Here is a 19,132-nt window from a genome sequence, read left to right as displayed (position 1 = left end):
GTCAATATTTTTTTTGGTTAGTTATTTGGCTAAAGTGATTAGAATCAAATATTAGTTAGAATTTTCTTTTATGATTTTATTTTCTTAAATCCATAATAATTATTTGAAAAAATAAATATATATTGAATACATTGGATTCCATGGACAGCTGTCTTTCACATTACAAAATGAAAAAAAAGAAATAATTTGAATTGGACACTCAACGTCTCTCTCCAACGGCACTCTCTCATGAGCTGGCCACACACCTCCTCACTCTCTCATTACACTCAGACCCACTCATTATTAAAAGAGGAGAATTCCTCACAATCAAAAAAGAGAAGATGTCTCTCACTCAATACCCTCTCTCACTCACCAAACCGCAATGTTCTTCTTCTCCATAATCACAACCTGGCTGAAGATTTCTCTCATTCACCTCACATTCTTCTTCCTCACTACACACCAAAACCACCTCCATCTTTCTCTCAAAATCCAGCCGACTATTCTCCTTCCATTTCCTCCTTCAACTGAACACCACCACGCCGTGAATCCATCGCTCCAGCCGTACTCCGACAACGACACACACACCGCGCCAACCACCGTAATGTATAAATTCCAACCACCGTCTTCCACAAACTCGCCGCTCCAACATCCACGAGCCACCTCCATAACGTCTTCACCATCTAACAAAACAACCGAAAACCAACTCAAAACCATCATCCCTCACGCCGACAACCAAACACGCGACTTTCCGTGACAACCCAACACATCGCCGGCCAACCCAATTGGAACCACCGAATCTCGCATCAACACAACCATAACTTGTAGCATCAGTGATCTCGACGCACGAGCTAGCAAAAGCTTAACATTTCGCGACACGAACCCGACAACATAATAACAAATGAGCTAAGTGACATTCACTTCTATCGCGTGTGCTTTCAATGTTGGCTCTTGAACTGTGTGTTCTATTTTGGTTGCAAGCTTTTTCTATTTGACAGGTCAAAACATCGGGGATGTCGATACGATGAAGTTGAAGCGTCGCGTCTGTGTTGGATTCAATTGATGTCGTTTACCCCACGGTGCGGTCGAGAAAGACGAGCGCAATGGCCTAAAGCACGATCTCGTCCCTAGCCATAATAATAAGCATTGAAGCGTCTCAATTTCGGTAATGTTTGAATCGATCGCTTTGTTGTCACTTTGACGTTCTTTTATTTCGATTCGATTACATTTCATTCATGTTGGGTTTCCTGTGAATTATGCTTGAGCTATTGTTGTGATTAGTAGTTTTTATTTCTTATTTATTTTTAATTTAAAAATTTGATGAAGGAAACATGAGTTTAGTCTGTATTCTTTGAAATATTAAGAGAGGAAGTTTCTTTTCCTTGTTATTGGATTGTGTTATTACCATTGAAATACATGTTTTGGTCTACTGTGATTTTGGTTTTGTTATGCAAATATGAGTTGCTGTTATGAAATACTTCATTATCCTTTTTTATTAATTTAATATTGTGTTCCAGTGATTTTTGTTAGTATTAATATGTATTAGTTTAATGCATGATAGTCTTCAATGAGATTTCATGATGCCATTTGTGGATTTTCCTTGCAAAAAAAATTGTTAGTTCATGTGAAGGTGTAGTAATTGCAGAGTATTGTGTGAAATGATGGATAATCGGAGTGTGCGTGTAATTCGTAAGGCCATGTTTGGTCCCACCTTTAAATGATGATGGAATGGTGTGATAATAGTGGTACACAAGCTGCATGTTATTCTTTTCTCACTTTAAATTAAAACTTACTATGTGCCAATCCTAGCATGTAACTTTTACTATTAAATTAAACAAGGCATATCTTGCATGTTATTCTTTTTCATTTTGAATTAAACTTTTACTAATATTTATGTTAGATTTTAATTCAAGATGATCCCTTTATGCTTTAACTTATTCTTCCATCATGAATATATGTGTAGATTCTAGTTAAAGTTAGTGAATGTATATGAGATGTATATTTATCATTTGAAAGATTAAGAACCATATTTATTTATTTTTTATTTATTTTTTCTCTCTTAATTCAATATCTTTTTTTTAATTTAATAGTGGATGAAAAGGGAATGAGAGGCGCTCGCCTCACCATTCCTCGAATAATCGAACGATTGGTGTGCGCCATATTGCTCGGACTTTCGTCGTCCTTCTAAGAATTATCAAACAAAAACATAACCCATTTTCAACAACTTTTGTAAGCCGATTGCTTTTAGCATCGCTGTCAACCTCACATAGCTTACTCTTGGGCTTTCTTACAATGAGACCTATTCGGTTATTAATTAATCGGGTAGATGATTGATTCACCAAATGAAATTCGACTTATTCAAAAAAAACACAAATTCAAACCTCGATCCAACATCGAGTATTTTTTAAAATTAAATTAAAATGTCTAATCACAACACCATATCATTTGGAAATGAAAAGGGGGATGGCTTTGAGTTTTCAATTCCTCTCCTCGATTATTTGAATACGAGTTCTCTTACTCGGTTAGTCAAATAGTCGTCATTTCTATCCACCTAAGCACAAACAAATCAAATCATTTTACAATAAGAAATGAAAAGGGAGATGACTTTGAGTTTTCAACTTCTCTCCTCAATTATTTGAATACGAGTTCTCTTACTCGGTCAGTCAAACTATTGTCATTTCTTTGCTAACTCATACCGTAAGTCAAATCACTTTCATAATAAACTAAATGAAAAGGGAGATGACTTTGAGTTTTCAACTTCTCTCCTCAATTGTTTGAATACGAGTTCTCTTACTCGGTCAGTCGAGCAATTGTCATTTTTCCATAAACGTACAACTTAATCAAATTATTTTCGTAACAAACTATACGAAAAAGGAGATGGTTTTGAGCTTTCAACTCCTCTTCTCAAATGCTTGGATATGAGTTGTCTTACTCAGTCATTCGAGCACTTGTCGTTTATCCTAAAAATACATCAACCATATACAACCTTATTTTCTATTCTCTTTCCCGATTGTTAGGATACGAGTTGTCTTACTCGACTATCCGAGTAATCGTCATCCAACCAAAAACATCTTAACCAACCAAAACATCCAACATATTAATCCAATTTGTCACCCTCGTGTGACCAAAACTAAATTCAAAAAGAACACTATTTAATCCTTTCTATTGCGCACAACAAACTAATGCTTAGGCCTCCGCCGAGAGTAGACAAGCCAACGTTTAGCCTTTAGGATGCGATCTAAACAGTCGGTCATTAAAAGACACCAACCAACCGTAGTTCCCCGAACTACGAATGCTCTGATTTCCTTATTGCACCATAAGGATACGTAGGCAGGAGATTGCTGTATCTTCGCGAGCACACTAATAAAAAACCTCCCCTTTCTCCTTCCTGAGGTTCTCACCCATTTCTATTTTTAATAATTTTATAACCTAAAGATAACAAACAGATATAAATTAACACACGAAACGCACGTTAGAACTAAAAGGTTCCCGTTGAGTATACAACGAACGTAAGGGGTGCTAATACCTTCCCCTTACGTAATCCACTCCCGAACCCGAATATGGTTGCGATGACCATTATTCCATTTCCTAAAGGTTTTATCGATATTTTCCTATTCCTTCATTGGGATAAATAAAGTTCGGTGGCGACTCTGTTCGAACATAATTTTTTTCCGCGACCATCGCGAGGAATCGTATTTTTCGAGATGCGACAGATGGCGACTCTGCTGGGGATTAGCTCCAAGCAAAAGAGAGTGAAGCCTAATTTAGTTCAGTTTCTGTATTGTGTGTTAATCTTGTTTGTTTGTCTGTTATTTTTCTACTATGCTATTATTATTCTGTCATAATTATTATATTGTGATTTGTTGACTATGTCTTATTGGGGGTGCTCTGGTTGATGATACTTTGTGAGATAGGCTCTCCACCCGAGTCTAAGAAAAACCATAAGATTAAGTTGGTGGTTGCGTAGTGGGCGCCCACAAGGAGTCTTCCTTGTTGGGAAGAAACGAAGACCCCGCCTAGAGGAGATTCTCTTGAAATATTATTGCCCGACGAGTTTTCATCACGGCGGTAGTATTCTCAAGTTGGATCAATGACTCTAGGGACCTTTTAACCCATTATATCCGGTGGTTATGTAGTATTTACCTGAAAAGTCTCAGACTTATTAGGGTAATACGAAAGCCCCAATCAGATGAGATCCCTTGGGCGTATTACTACCTTACAGTGGTATTCCCAACCTCGATCTATGACTCTGAGAACCTTATTAGAACCTTGGACTCGAGAGTTGTGTAGTATGGACCCGCTAGGAGTCTTCCTCTTTGGGACTATACGAAGGCCTCACCCAAACGAGACTTTGTTTAGGGATGTTATTAGCGGATGAGTTTTCATCATGACAATAACTTTCTTAAACATTGATTGATGACTTTGGGAACCTCTTACCTTTAGCATTCTACCAAAAGGGTTTTGTTTAGAAACCAAGAATACCCGCTCTCATGACCTGTATATCAACCTACATGTGACACACATAACATCATTCATAGCATAACATTCATATTATTTTATTTCCAAGGAATCTGAGTATCATGAGTTGCAGGAATTCAAGAAACATGGAATCAAGCAAAAGGAACATTTACTCATTCAAGTTCAAAGATCCCGATCTAAGGAGCTTACGTAGCCTGATCTCTCAGATGCACCCTGTATACAGAATCAACTTTGGAAAGAACTATGGCAATTTGCTCAGCATCCTCAATCAACAAGTGGACCATACAGCCTTGATCACTTTAGCCCAATTTTATGACTTACCTTTAAGATGCTTCACATTCCAAGACTTCCAGCTAGCACCAACGTTGGAAGAATTCGAGCGTCTTATTAGGATCCCTATGAAGGACAAGCCACTATTTGTAGGGACAGATGAATCTTTGCCCCTCGAGATCATTGCTAGTGCCCTTCACATGGATGAAAAGGAAGCAAAAGACAATTTAGAGACCAAAGGAAGTACCAAAGGGTTTTCACTAAGTTTTCTTTTGGAAAGAGCTCATACCCTGTTGAAGGCAGAAAGTTGGGATGCTTGTTACTCTGCTATTGCATTGGATATCTATGGCATCGTCCTGTTCCCTAATATGGATGGTTTTATAGACATGACTGCCATTTGTGTCTTCCTTACTAGGAACCCAGTACCCACTTTGTTAGCCGATGTCTATTATCACATAAGTCATAGGTATACTAAGAAGAAGGGGTTGATTGCTTGTTGTGCTCCTTTATTGTATCAATGGTTTCTAGAACATCTTCCAGGTGCTTGGGTTGAACAGACAGATATTAGTTGGCCTCAGAGATTGGGATCACTCCGATCTGAAGATCTCTCTTGGTACTCCAAAGAATATATTAACGCAGACATCATATTCAGTTGTGGAGATTTCCCAAATCTACCGCTCATTGGAACTCAAGGATGTGTGAATGCTAATCCAGTTTTATCACTCAGACAACTCGGTTACCCAATGGAAGGCCCTCCAGAGGCAAATTCTTTGGAAGCTTTCTTGTTACTTGACTTTGGGGCTGAGAATCCTAGCTTATTCCAGCAAATCAAAGACGCTTGGAAAAATGTCAATCGAAAAGGAAAAGCTGAGTTAGGGAGAGCAAATGGGATTACAAAAGAACCATATTTTCAGTGGGTGAAGGAAAGGGTGCAGATAATTAAAATGCCATTCGTCATTCGGACACCTATACCTCTTCCTGAACCTAAGCTCACCCATGTCCCTATTGAAGAGATGGAGGAACTCAAGGCCACCATGGCAAAGCTAGAAAAAGAGAATGAAGAGCTTCAGACAAAACTCCAACAAACCGTCAATGAGAAAAATAATATGAAGTGGGAGCTTGAGAGAAAAGAAGCGCAACTTCAAGCCCACGTGGAAAAGTTCAACAAGGAGGAGCATAAGAGAAAGAAGATCAAAGTGGGATTAGAACAGGCTGATCATTGTTTGGATACTCTTAAGGGTCAACTACGACAAACTCAGAAAGAATGTCAAGACAATAAGCATTGGTGGCATCTAGCCACAAAGGAGAACAAGACGATAAGGGATACACTTGGGGCTCAGATAAAAGAACTAACCAATTCTGTTCGTCAGGCAAAAGCAGAAGTAGATCAGGAGCGCCGACTCAAGAAAATAGCCACTGAAGCTTCTAGGGTGTCACCCATGGTATGGGAGGAAAAGTGTCGAGAAGTAAGAGATGCCAGGGAGTCTGTAAGCTATTGGAAGAACCAGCTAGAGTCATTACGTCAGGACAGCTCCATATGGTTAAAAGAGCGAGACTATGTGATTGAAGATTATGAATCCTTTAAGAAGACCATAGACTTCTTACAAGGGGACAGGGATAAGTTTCGTGCAAAACTCGATGGGCTAGTAGGATTCTGTAATTGGGCAGCTGAAGAGTTGCCATGGAGGTTGAGAGACGCAGTCGAAGAGTTGAAAGAAGATAGCACTCCTCCAGCCATAATCAATTTCGTTATGCTCTGCAAAGGGTTGTTGAAGAGATTCAATGAAGAGCTTCAGGCCAGAAAGCCAGCTGTTTAATTTGCTTATGTCTTGTATTTTGTTTCTTTAACAAATGTACTTTTGAATTATGACCTTTTTGGACCTCTATGTTATGTATTGGAATGAATGACGTAAAAAAAAAAAAAAAAAAATTTACTCCATTACTGCTATTATAAATATTTTCTTTGTTTCTTCGAATTACTAACGACTAATGAAACTCGAATGAATCCCTGGAAATAAAATATGCATAACATTCGCATCTTCATTATGCATCACACTTCATGAAAATCAAAACTTACCCAACCTTTTTACCCCTTATCCAGCCACACTGACTAATCAACACCGATACGAGACGCGAAGCCAATACAAGATGACATTAGAACAAGTGGAGGCCAACCAGGTTACCATGAGGACAGACATCAATACGATCCAGGAGAAGATGGATCAGCTGTTGGAGACGATGCTTGCAATCGCTCAGAGAGAGAGGAGCGAAGAGGAAGAAGCCAGGGAAAAAAGGAATGATGGCACGCCAGGTCCGAATCCCCAAGACGAAGGCTACATCCCCACCAAGAAGAGATTGGTTCAGATACCAGTAGGAGTCAAAGGAGATGGAGACCGTGCAGAACCTTCTGATACGTCTACTCATCATGGATCCGAAATTGGAGATGACCAGTATGATGCATTCTACATGCCCGATCAACCAAAGCCCAAGATACTTTCAGATCCTGCTGCAGATAGGCTTCGTGCCCTGGAAACGAAAATCAAAGCCATAGAAGGAAACAACATCTTCGGTGCTTCTGCCATGAACATGCGTTTGGTATCGAATTTAGTCATCTCAGCTAAATTTAAAACCCCTGATTTCGAGAAATACAAAGGACAAACTTGTCCAAGAAGTCACTTGGTGATGTATTTCAGGAAAATGGCTGCTCATACCGAAAATGACAAACTACTCGTACACTGTTTCCAAGACAGTTTGAGTGGAGCATCTCTGAGATGGTATATGAGTTTAGAACAGGGCCGAATTCAAAGTTGGGAGGATTTGGCTGACGCATTTCTCCGTCAGTACAAATACAACTTAGATATGGCACCCGACCGAATGCAGTTGCAGGGGATGGCTATGAAGGAGAGTGAGTCATTCAAAGAATATGCCCAGCGGTGGAGAGAGTTGGCTGCTCAGGTAGAGCCACCATTGTCTGAGAAGGAAATGACCGGTATATTTGTGGACACCTTGAAGGACCCTTTCTTTGATCGATTAGTGAGCAGTGCCGCATCTGACTTCGCACATCTCGTCACGATTGGAGACCGCATAGAGAAGGGGTTGAGAGATGGAAAAATTCCTGGAGCAGTGACAACATCTAGCGCACCAAAGAAATATTCTGGAGGATTCCCAAAGAAAAGAGAAGGTGAAACAAATGCCATATCCAGGAACTACAAAGGGAAGCAACAAGCTTCATATGGTCAAGTCGCCGCCGTGGTACCTATACCCTATCAGCAGCCGACGCAACAACAACAAATGTATCAACCACAACATCAACAACATCATCATCAACAAAATACCGCACCACCAAGACAGTTCAAGCCAAGACCTCCAAGAAGACAACTTGATCCTCTACCAGTACCTTATAGTCAGATATTCCCATATCTGCAGAAGGAGGGACTTCTAACATTGAGGGAGTTAAAACCAGTTGTTTTTCCATATCCACCTGGATACGACGCTAATGCCCATTGTGAATTTCACATGGGAGCGCCTGGTCAGAATCGAGTACAAGACTTGATCGAAGCCAAGGTCGTTTCTTTCACTCCAAGACGCCCGAACATGAATACCAACCCTATGCCAACGCATAAGGATGCTTCCGTCAGTGCCATTGAGGAGAGTGATGGAGGCAAACTGATCCGTAAGGTCGAAGAGATTCAAACCCCTATCACCATGATAGGAGCACAATTGCTGAAAAGTGGTTTGATCCTGGAAGAGATGGTTGAGGAAGAGAATAATGAAGAGTTGAGGAGTTTTATACAACGAATGCTGGATCGAGGCGAGTTACAGATAACTTACCATGTCAAGAGCAAGCGCCAGGAAGAGATAGTCGTGGTAGATATCCCCTATGATGAGGTCAGAGTAGAAATACCTATAAATACGTTGGTGATAGAGTTCCCAGCACCTTTCGAATATAAAGATGAGAAGGCAGTCCCATGGATATATCAGCCCAGAGCTTTTAAGCAGGGGCAGGAAGATAAACCTTTAATGATTAATGAACCAAATGTCACTTCAATTGTGGGCCCAGCAGGAATGACGCGCAGCGGCCGAGTGTTCGCACCAAGAACTGTTGATACTTCTGAGAGAGCTAAAGGGAAGGAGGCTGTTATCCCCATTCCTAATCAGGGGATGCAAGACATGCACCTGTCTCCTAAAGCTGGTGTCACTCATGAGGAGGCTGAGGAGTTTTTGAAAATAATCAAGAAAAGCGATTACAAGGTGGTGGACCAGCTAAACCAAACACCCTCCAAAATTTCCATGTTATCTCTCCTCCTCAACTCAGAAGCACACAGGAATTCACTGTTGAAGGTATTGAGCGCCGCTCATATCACCAAGGACATAACAGTAGAACAGTTTGATGACGTAATAGCTTGTGTGACTACTGGAAATTTCTTGGGTTTTAATGATGACGAACTACCGATTGAAGGAAAGAACCATAACAAGGCTCTCCACATCTCTTTGAAATGCATGGATACTATACTGTCAAGGGTGTTGGTAGACACAGGTTCCTCATTGAACGTCATGCCAAAGACAACTTTGATAAAACTGCCAGTGGAAGGAATAAGGATGAAGCCCAGCACCCTAATCGTAAAAGCATTTGATGGCTCAAGGCGAGCAGTGATAGGAGAGGTTGACTTACCAACCAAGATCGGTGCAACAATTTTTAATATTACGTTCCAGGTCATGGATATACATCCTGGCTATAGTTGCTTACTCGGGAGACCCTGGATTCACTCTGCAGGTGCTGTCACCTCCACTCTGCATCAAAAACTAAAATTCATCACAAATGACAAAATGATTGTGGTTGGAGGAGAAGAAGATATCTTGGTCAGTCACTTAACATCTTTTCGGTATATCGAGGTGGATGGCGAAATCACTGAGACACCATTCCAATCCCTGGAAGTGGTAAACATGATGGCCGTTCAACAGACCTTGGAAGTCCCAAAATCCGGACCTTCCATGGCCTCATGGCAAGGAGCTAAAGCCGTTATGGAAAGTGAAGATGCACAAGACTGGGGCAAAGTGGTGGAATTGAAAGAGAAACGAGACAAGTTCGGCTTAGGGTATGACCCATCATCATACAAAGTTGGTAACCAATCTCACAAAGAGAAGATTCCTTCTGTGGAGAAAACATTCACCAGCGCTGGCCACATCTTTGGCAAGCAGGTGGCAATGATCAGTGAAGAAGACCGCAAGGAGGGGGAGTCCAGCTGGATGCGTCAAGCCGCACCTAATGAAGAACTAACAAACTGGAAGGCTGTGGAAGTTCCCCAAATATTTCAAAAGTAATTTTATCATTTTTAGACAAAACCCTGTGCTCTGCCCAAGGCACAGTGGCATGTTGTAGGGCCTCCTTTATCTTTTTCAAGAGTTTTTATCATTAATGAAATGACGTTTTGCATTCAAATTTTTGTTCCTTTTCTTTCGTTTCGATCTAATTACGAAAATGGCAATCAATTTTTTTTTATGCACGCACTTTCTAAATAAACTGCATAAATCATAACATGCAGAAACACCACCGAGACTATTGATAACGACACTGCTATGGTCCAGTATGACTTTGATTGTCCAATCTACCAAGCTGAAGACGAAGTGGGAGAAGATTGCGAACTCCCTGAAGAGTTGGCCAGATTACTCAGACAAGAAGAAAAGGTTATTCAACCACACCAGGAAGACGTTGAAGTTATCAATCTGGGGACAGAAGAAGATAAGAGAGAAGTAAGGGTAGGCGCAACGCTTCAAGATACAGTAAAGACAAGACTGATAGAGCTCCTCCACGAATATGACGACGTGTTTGCTTGGTCATACCAAGACATGCCCGGATTAGACACTGACATTGTGACCCACAAGCTTCCCCTTAAAGAAGAATGCCCTGCTGTCAAACAAAAGCTAAGAAGGACACGACCTGATATGGCTCTCAAGATCAGAGAAGAGGTGAGAAAGCAGTTTGACGCTGGTTTCCTGGAAGTCGCTAAATACCCACAATGGGTTGCCAACATTGTACCGGTGCCGAAGAAAGATGGAAAAGTCCGCATGTGCGTAGACTACCGAGACTTAAACCGAGCTAGTCCCAAAGACGATTTCCCATTACCTCATATTGATGTATTAGTGGATAACACAGCTCAGTTCTCCGTGTTTTCTTTCATGGACGGTTTCTCAGGATACAACCAAATTAAGATGGATCCCGAAGACATGGAGAAGACCACATTCATTACTCCTTGGGGCATCTTTTGTTACAAAGTAATGCCGTTTGGTTTAAAAAACGCTGGGGCAACATACCAACGTGCCATGGTGACTCTCTTTCATGACATGATTCATGAAGAGATCGAGGTGTATGTCGATGACATGATTGCCAAATCCCAGACAGAAGAGGAGCACATCACCAACCTGGAGAAACTATTCACACGTTTGAGGAAGTTTAGGTTGAGACTTAATCCTAATAAATGCACATTTGGGGTTCGATCTGGAAAGCTTTTAGGCTTTATTGTGAGCCAAAAGGGAATTAAAGTAGATCCTGACAAGGTTCGAGCCATTCAGAACATGCCTGCACCAAAGACTGAGAAGGAGGTTCGTGGTTTCTTAGGGAGACTAAATTACATCGCCAGGTTTATTTCTCACCTCACTGCAACATGCAAACCAATATTCAAGCTTCTGAGGAAGAATCAAGGTGTGGAGTGGAATGAGGATTGTCAGATAGCCTTTGATAAAATCAAGGAATACTTGCAAGAGCCACCGATTCTAATACCCCCTGTTGAAGGAAGACCTCTCATCATGTATCTAACCGTGCTCGATGAATCCATGGGTTGTGTATTGGGACAACAAGATGAGACTGGTAGAAAAGAGCATGCCATCTACTATCTGAGCAAGAAATTTAATGATTGTGAGACCAGATATTCATTACTCGAGAAGACTTGTTGCGCACTCGCATGGGCTGCTAAGCGTCTCAGGCAGTACATGCTAACTCACACAACTTGGCTGGTATCTAAAATGGATCCCATCAAGTACATATTCGAAAAACCAGCTCTCACTGGTAGGATTGCTCGATGGCAGATGTTGTTGTCAGAATATGATATCCAATATGTTGCACAAAAAGCGATCAAGGGAAGCATACTAGCAGACCATCTTGCTCACCAACCACTGGAGGATTACCAATCGTTGAAATTTGACTTTCCAGACGAAGACATCATGGCTGTTAAGGATGTTGAAGACTCCGAACTAGAGGAAAGCCTCGAGCCAAGAGCAGGCTGGACGCTCATGTTTGATGGTGCCTCAAATGCAATAGGCCATGGAATTGGGGCAGTTTTGATGTCTCCCAAGAATTTCCATCTACCATTCACCGCAAAGCTCTGTTTTACCTGCACAAATAACATGGCCGAGTATGAAGCTTGCATACTAGGGTTGGAAGAAGCTATTGAGTTGAAGATCAAGATACTAGAAGTATTCGGGGACTCCGCTCTAGTCATACATCAGATCAGAGGCGATTGGGAAACAAGACATGCTAACCTAATTCCATACCGGGATTATGTGTTGAAGCTAATCCCCAAGTTTGACGAAATCACTTTCTCTCATATTCCTCGAGAAGAGAATCAGATGGCAGATGCCTTAGCAACTCTGGCCTCCATGTACAAATTGATATGGCCCAACCATCAGCCTCATATTGAAATTAGGCGTTTCGATGAACCTGCTCATTGCCTGACGACAGCAGAAGAGCCAGATGGTAAACCTTGGTTCTTTGATATCAAACAGTATCTAGAGAAGCAGGAATATCCGGCAGAGGCTTCCAGTCTTGACAAAAGGACCCTCCGGAGATTGGCATCAAAATTCCTCTTGAATGGAGAGGTATTGTACAAGCAAAACTACGACATGGTTTTGTTAAGGTGTGTGGACAAACATGAAGCAGATCAACTTATGAGGGACATACACGAAGGTTCTTTCGGTACACACGCCAATGGGCATGCCATGGCCAAGAAAATTCTAAGGGCAGGTTACTACTGGTTGACAATGGAAACTGATTGTTATCATTACACCAGAACATGCCACAAGTGCCAAATTTATGCTGACAAAATACACGTGCCGCCTACCCCACTGAATGTCATAGCATCACCTTGGCCTTTCTCTATGTGGGGGATCGACATGATTGGAATGATAGAACCCAAAGCGTCAAATGGACACAGATTTATCTTGGTGGCCATAGATTACTTTACCAAATGGGTGGAAGCCGCGTCTTATGCAAATGTCACAAAGCATGTGGTCGCCCGTTTCTTGAAAAATAATATCATATGCCGATATGGTATTCCCAACAAGATCATCACTGATAATGGGTCAAATCTCAACAACAAGACCATGGATGAATTATGTGCAACATTCAAGATCGAGCACCACAACTCATCACCCTATCGACCTAAGATGAATGGGGATGTTGAGGCTGCAAATAAAAATATCAAGAAAATCATCCAAAAGATGGTTATTACGTACAAGGATTGGCACGAGATGTTACCTTTCGCATTACATGGTTATCGCACGTCGGTGCGAACTTCAACAGGGGCAACTCCTTATTCCTTGGTATACGGTATGGAAGTAGTTCTCCCTATAGAAGTAGAGATCCCCTCGATGAGAGTCCTGATGGAGGCTAAGCTAGACGAGGCGGAATGGGTTCAATCAAGGTATGACGAGCTTAACCTTATTGAGGAGAAACGCTTGAAAGCGTTAGGTCACGGTCAACTCTATCAGAGGCGTCTTAAAAAGGCATTCGACAAAAAAGTTCGTCCCAGGGTGTTTCAAGAAGGAGATTTAGTACTGAAGAAAATCTTGCCCATTCACAAAGACTCTAGAGGGAAATGGACACCAAATTATGAAGGCCCATTTGTGGTGGTTAGAGCCTTTTCCGGAGGCGCTCTAATTTTAGCAACTATGGACGGTGATGAGTTGCCGCTTCCCACCAACGCTGATGCTGTTAAAAAGTACTTCGCCTAAAAAAGTGGAACAATAAAAGCCGCTAAATCGAAAACCTGAAAAGGCGATTTAGGCAAAAATGGCTATCCCGGTGGATCAAAAACCCGAAAGGGCGATCCAGGCAAAATTAGGGATAAAAATAAAAGAATTTGACCCGCTGAGTTGAAAACCCGAAAGGGCGACTCAGGCAAAAATGGGTATCCCGGTGGATCGAAAACCCGAAAGGGCGGTCCAGGCAAAAGTTAGGGATTAATTCCAAGGCAAAAAGTTGTACTTACAGACATCTGACATACCCTCGAAGACAAAGAATCGATCTACCTCACTTTTCAAAAGCAAAGTGCTCGGGCTATCGGAGACATAAGGATCATAGCAGTGTGGAAACTCAATAAGAACTCAATTCTCATTGCCATTTTGTTTTCTATGCACAGCAATTACCTCATTAAGGGATTGCGTCTTTATGTACAATCACCCATTTAAGGGTCAAATCAATAAAAGAGAATTTTTCTCAACAAAGTGTGCCCAAATCATTTTTTTTACCTGTTTGTTTGCAAAGAACCTTTTATTTTTGATAAACATCGCTTTTAAAAACTATTGGAGAAAAAATGCATGTTTGAATAACGTGGTAAAATTACTTTTGAAACAGTAAGTGGACGAATCCTTTAGTCCTCAAGACTCACTCTTGTCTTTCATAAAGGTGCAAGACTGATTACAGACAATTATGTTCCTTTCAACTACTGATTCATACCTCTCATAAATGTACTCACGGTATAGCCAGACCGGGGCAAGGCTCCATCACATCTCCAACAGAAAATTGATAAATCATGGACGGAGTATCGCGTGTTGAAAAGTCTGAACCTTTCAATGACTCGGAATAACCCAAATATATTCCCAAAACCATCAAGCAGGGGCATTAAAACTTGATCTCCATTGATCACCCCAATGATAAAAAATCCATACCGCTGGCATCATACCTCAAAGCGAAATATCCTAACCAGGGCATATCTAATTACCCAGTTGCATTCATGCATCACAAGCATCATTTCATGCATAATTTCTTGCCAAACAAGGAAATTAAAAAAAAAAAACAGTCATATCAATCGTCAACATGCTCATGCATAACACTCCCACAAAATGGGAATTTCAGCAACAAAAAAAAAATCATTCGCATTCCTACAGCCAAATATCCCCAACAAAATTGCATACTTGCATACATCTCATGCATGGAATTCCCACCTAAAGTGGGACATTATACAAAAATCAAATATAAAATAACAAGATCCAAGGTCATTCGTGTATATCTTGGATATTCCTCATTTCCAAATGAAGTTATTTCCCTGCATATGCTCGTAGAATTATTTCTCAGCAAATCATTGTTCAACTTTATGATTAAAAATGATATTTCCAGCATTTTTCTTTACAATCATTGCTCCCCAAGCAGAGGTTACCCTAAAAAGTCTCTTATGAGATTTTTCCCCTGCAAAGCATTTCTAGTGAATCTCCCTCAAAAGGAGTCTTTTCAAAAAATTCCCCCAACAGACGAATATTCGAGATACTGCTTCATTTATCTGAAGAATCTCATCTCTCTGTTTGAGATACTGCTTCATCAATTTGAGGAATCTCATTTGTTTTCTAGAGATACTGCTCTAGTATCCTCGGAGAGTCTTAGATTCAATTAAGGTATCATTCCCTTGTTCGGAATATCTTAATTTTATCATATAAGATGCTGCTTCGACTCGATACAGAGAATCTCATCTTTACTATTTGAGATACTGCTTCATCAATATGAAGAGTCTCATTTCAGTTTTTTTTTGAGATACTGCTCTAATATCCTCGGAGAGTCTTAGATTCAATTAAGGTATTTTTCCTTTGTTGGAACATCTTAATTCTATCATATAAGATGCTGCTTCGACCCGATACAGAGAATCTCACTTTTACTGTTTGAGATACTGCTTCATCAATATGAAGAGTCTCATTTCAGATTTTTTTAGAGATACTGCTCTAATATCCTCGGAGAGTCTTAGATTCAATTAAGGTATTTTTCCTTTGCTGGAACATCTTAATTCTATCATATAAGATGCTGCTTCGACCCGATACAGAGAATCTCACTTTTACTGTTTGAAATACTGCTTCATCAATATGAAGAGTCTCATTTCAGATTGTTTTAGAGATACTGCTCTAATATCCTCGGAGAGTCTTAGATTCAATTAAGGTATTTTTCCTTTGCTGTAACATCTTAATTCTATCATATAAGATGCTGCTTCGACCCGATACAGAGAATCTCACTTTTACTGTTTGAAATACTGCTTCATCAATATGAAGAGTCTCATTTCAGATTTTTTTTAGAGATACTGCTCTAATATCCTCGGAGAGTCTTAGATTCAATTAAGGTATTTTTCCTTTGCTGTAACATCTTAATTCTATCATATAAGATGATGTTTCGACCCGATACAGAGAATCTCACTTTTACTGTTTGAGATACTGCTTCATCAATATGAAGAGTCTCATTTCAGATTTTTTTAGAGATACTGCTCTAATATCCTCGGAGAGTCTTAGATTCAATTAAGGTATCTTTCCCTTGCTGGAACATCTTAATTCTATCATATAAGATGCTGCTTCGACTCGATACGGAGAATCTCACTTTTACTGTTGAGATGCTGCTTCATCAATATGAAGAGTCTCATGCCAGATTTTCTTTATACTGCTCTAGCATCCTGGAAAATTCTCGAGATTTAGCTAGGGATGTCACTCCATTGCTAACGTATCTCGACTGTGACGTCCAAGATACTGTTCTAACGACTCCTAAAAAAGTCTTGACTGTTCCATTTTACTGTGGGATGGTGTCTTTTGCCATTTCTCACCGCAATTTCTTCCTTTCATTGCCTGGGACAAAATTTGGGTCTTCTTGTATTTAATTATCTCCCACCGTGAATACGTAAAGACTACTGTCATTATCACTTACCGGTTTGAGGTAATTAAATAGGGGCAGCTGTCATACCCCAATTTTGTCCGACCATTTTGGTTTAATCCATGAGATTTCTTTGTTTCAAAAGTCCCATATTTAGATTTTTTTATATTTAAAATAGAATTGTGTTTTTTTAATTAAAAGTCCCATGTTTAGATTTTTTGTATTTGAAATAGAAATTTGTTTTTAAAATTAAGTCATTATATTTGAAATAGAAATTTGTTTTTAAAATTAAGTCATTATATACTTAAATTAGAAATTTGTTTTAAAATTAAGTCATTATACTTAAATTAGAAATTTGTTTTAAAATTAAGTCATTATACTTAAATTAGAATTTTTTTTTTTTTAAATTAAGTCATTATACTTAAAATAGGAATATGTTGTTTTTAAAATTAAGTCATTATACTTAAGTTGGAAATTTGTTGTTTTTTTTTTTAAATTGAAATTGATTAGCATAAATAAATATTGAGTTAAATTTTGAAAAGTTTAAAAAATAATCACATAATTAAAATTTAATCCAAATGTTACATAATAAAAGTATCCACATAAATAACAAAAAAGCTTAAATTAAAATTATAAAAATATCTTGCTGATAATCCAAAAAAATAGTTACATAGTTCTCCAAAAAAAAAAAGGGAAGTTTCAAATTAAATTTGCATATTAAAAAAATAGACTAATTGCACAAATAATATTCCAAATAATCCAAAGTTCCAATTAATTCCAAGTTTATATAATAATCCAAAGTATTTACATAATTATCACAATAATTTTTTTTTTTTAAAATTAAAATGTATAATATGCCCAAAAGTTCTGTTACAACTAGGTTGAAAAGTTGGAGATAAGCTGTAAAATACAGCAGTTTGAAGCAACTCTTCAAAAGACTCTTCCAAAAGCTTCTTGAAATTCCCAAGCGCCCAATTTCAGTCCCTAATTACAGGGGCCCCAAATCCAAAAGCAAACCAATTTTCAATCAATGTCCATTCACTTTATGCAAACCTGCAAAACCAATTCATAATTTAAAAACAGCTTATCAAATAAGCACTTAAAAAACTGAAAAATAAATGATAAAGTAAGCAGATTAATTGGTTACACAGTGAATCAAAGGAAACACAAAAAAATACTTTGCAATATCCACATCAACAACCTTAAGTCCATAAGGTAATTATCCCACAAAATCTGGAAAAAGGATAACTTAACAAGTTATCTCAGAACCACAACATTCATGTATATAAACCATAAAATTAATTAACAATGACAGGGTTTTTGGATGAAATCAGAAGAAATTGTCAAAGTATTTTTTTTCTGTTAACTCCAAAGTAACTCCAAAGAAACAGAAGAAACGTTTTGAAAAATCCAAGAGAAAACAATCAAATTATTTTTCTCTGTTAACCTCAAACCAAAACAAAGAACAGTCTGGAAAAATCCAAAACAACACAACACACGTTTTTTAGAATTAACCTCAAACCCTAAACAACAAAACAGAGATGTTTTCGAGAATCCAGGAAGAGATCAAAAAATAATTTTAAACATTTTAACTCATAATCATTCAAAGAGACCAAGACAGCCAGGCAACAACAACAGGATTCAAAACCCAAAGGAAGAAGGAAGAATAGAAGAAGGCGAAAAAGATTTAAAAAGAGGAGAAAAACTTATCTCTACAAGCGACGGAAAGCTCACGTCGCCGGACGCAACTCAGGGCAAGTAGTCATTCTTCTTTCCTTTCCTTGCTTTAAATCCATACGCTTCTTGTTCGTTACTGCAAAACAATTAAAACCCCTATATTAATTGCTTCAAACTGTGACTATTGAAGGTTGAATCACGAATTCAGATTTAAGTTTTTTTTTTTTTTCTCTTATTTTCTTACCGCCGATCCGGTTGATTGAAGCGGATTTTGAAAAAACTGAGGCCGGATTTGAAATCTCCGGCCAAAAACAAGTGGGATTCGTGTTTTAAAGTTTGGGTTTGGGGTGAAGAGTCGCCGGAGAAGAGGGCGGCGCCGCCGCGGTTGGCCGGCCGCCACCGTCTTCTCCGACAGGTTTGGCCGTGAGGAGAGTAACGGAGAAGAAGAAGAAGTTGCAGAGCAACTTTATTTCAGAAGTGAAGAGAGAGAATGAGAGGAGCAAATGAGGCTCTCTCTCTCAATTTCTGTTTTTATATGGTGTTTGGAATTGCTGCATGGGCCCAAATACCATTTTGCTATTTAAACCCCCGTTTTGTTCAATAACGCCCAGATTTAGGCCTCCCCTTGTTTAGCCCATTTTCTTTTATTTTTTATTTATTCACTAATTTTCTTTTATTTATATACATATAAAATATATACATTAGAATTTTATGGCTATCAAACAAAAAACAATATTTTATTTTATTTACTTTCTTTCAAAATTATATAATTATATATTGTAATTATTATTATTAATACTTAATGGTAAATATGCAATTACATTGTTATTATTATTATTA

General features: G+C 39.0%; 1 protein-coding gene and 1 long non-coding RNA gene across 2 annotated transcripts; one reads left to right on the top strand and one right to left on the bottom strand.

Moving 5' to 3' along the window:
- The first annotated feature begins 215 nt into the window (after nt 1-215).
- LOC127075336 (uncharacterized) lies at nt 216-10,104 on the top strand. The gene is made up of 2 exons (XM_051016825.1): nt 216-1,141; nt 4,568-10,104. Exon 2 carries the CDS (start codon nt 6,874-6,876, stop codon nt 10,045-10,047), a length of 3,174 nt encoding a protein of 1,057 aa, XP_050872782.1. The 5' UTR covers nt 216-1,141; nt 4,568-6,873; the 3' UTR covers nt 10,048-10,104.
- Nucleotides 10,105-17,373: 7,269 nt separating this feature from the next.
- LOC127075337 (uncharacterized) lies at nt 17,374-18,787 on the bottom strand. The gene is made up of 3 exons (XR_007786386.1): nt 18,537-18,787; nt 18,332-18,428; nt 17,374-17,668 (listed from the first exon to the last, which is right to left on the bottom strand). It is a non-coding gene; the product is annotated as an uncharacterized LOC127075337 (long non-coding RNA).
- Between the last annotated feature and the right edge of the window lie 345 nt (nt 18,788-19,132).

This window comes from Lathyrus oleraceus, chromosome 4 (assembly GCF_024323335.1).
Source record: "Lathyrus oleraceus cultivar Zhongwan6 chromosome 4, CAAS_Psat_ZW6_1.0, whole genome shotgun sequence".
NCBI classification, from domain to species: domain Eukaryota; kingdom Viridiplantae; phylum Streptophyta; class Magnoliopsida; order Fabales; family Fabaceae; genus Lathyrus; species Lathyrus oleraceus.
Note: the sequence above shows the minus strand (reverse complement) of the source record. Positions and strands in the feature narration are given on the sequence as shown.

Bases quoted from the DNA above. Each gene is read 5' to 3' on its own strand.
- LOC127075336 (XM_051016825.1), top strand. From the start codon at position 6,874: ATGACATTAGAACAAGTGGAGGCCAACCAGGTTACCATGAGGACAGAC.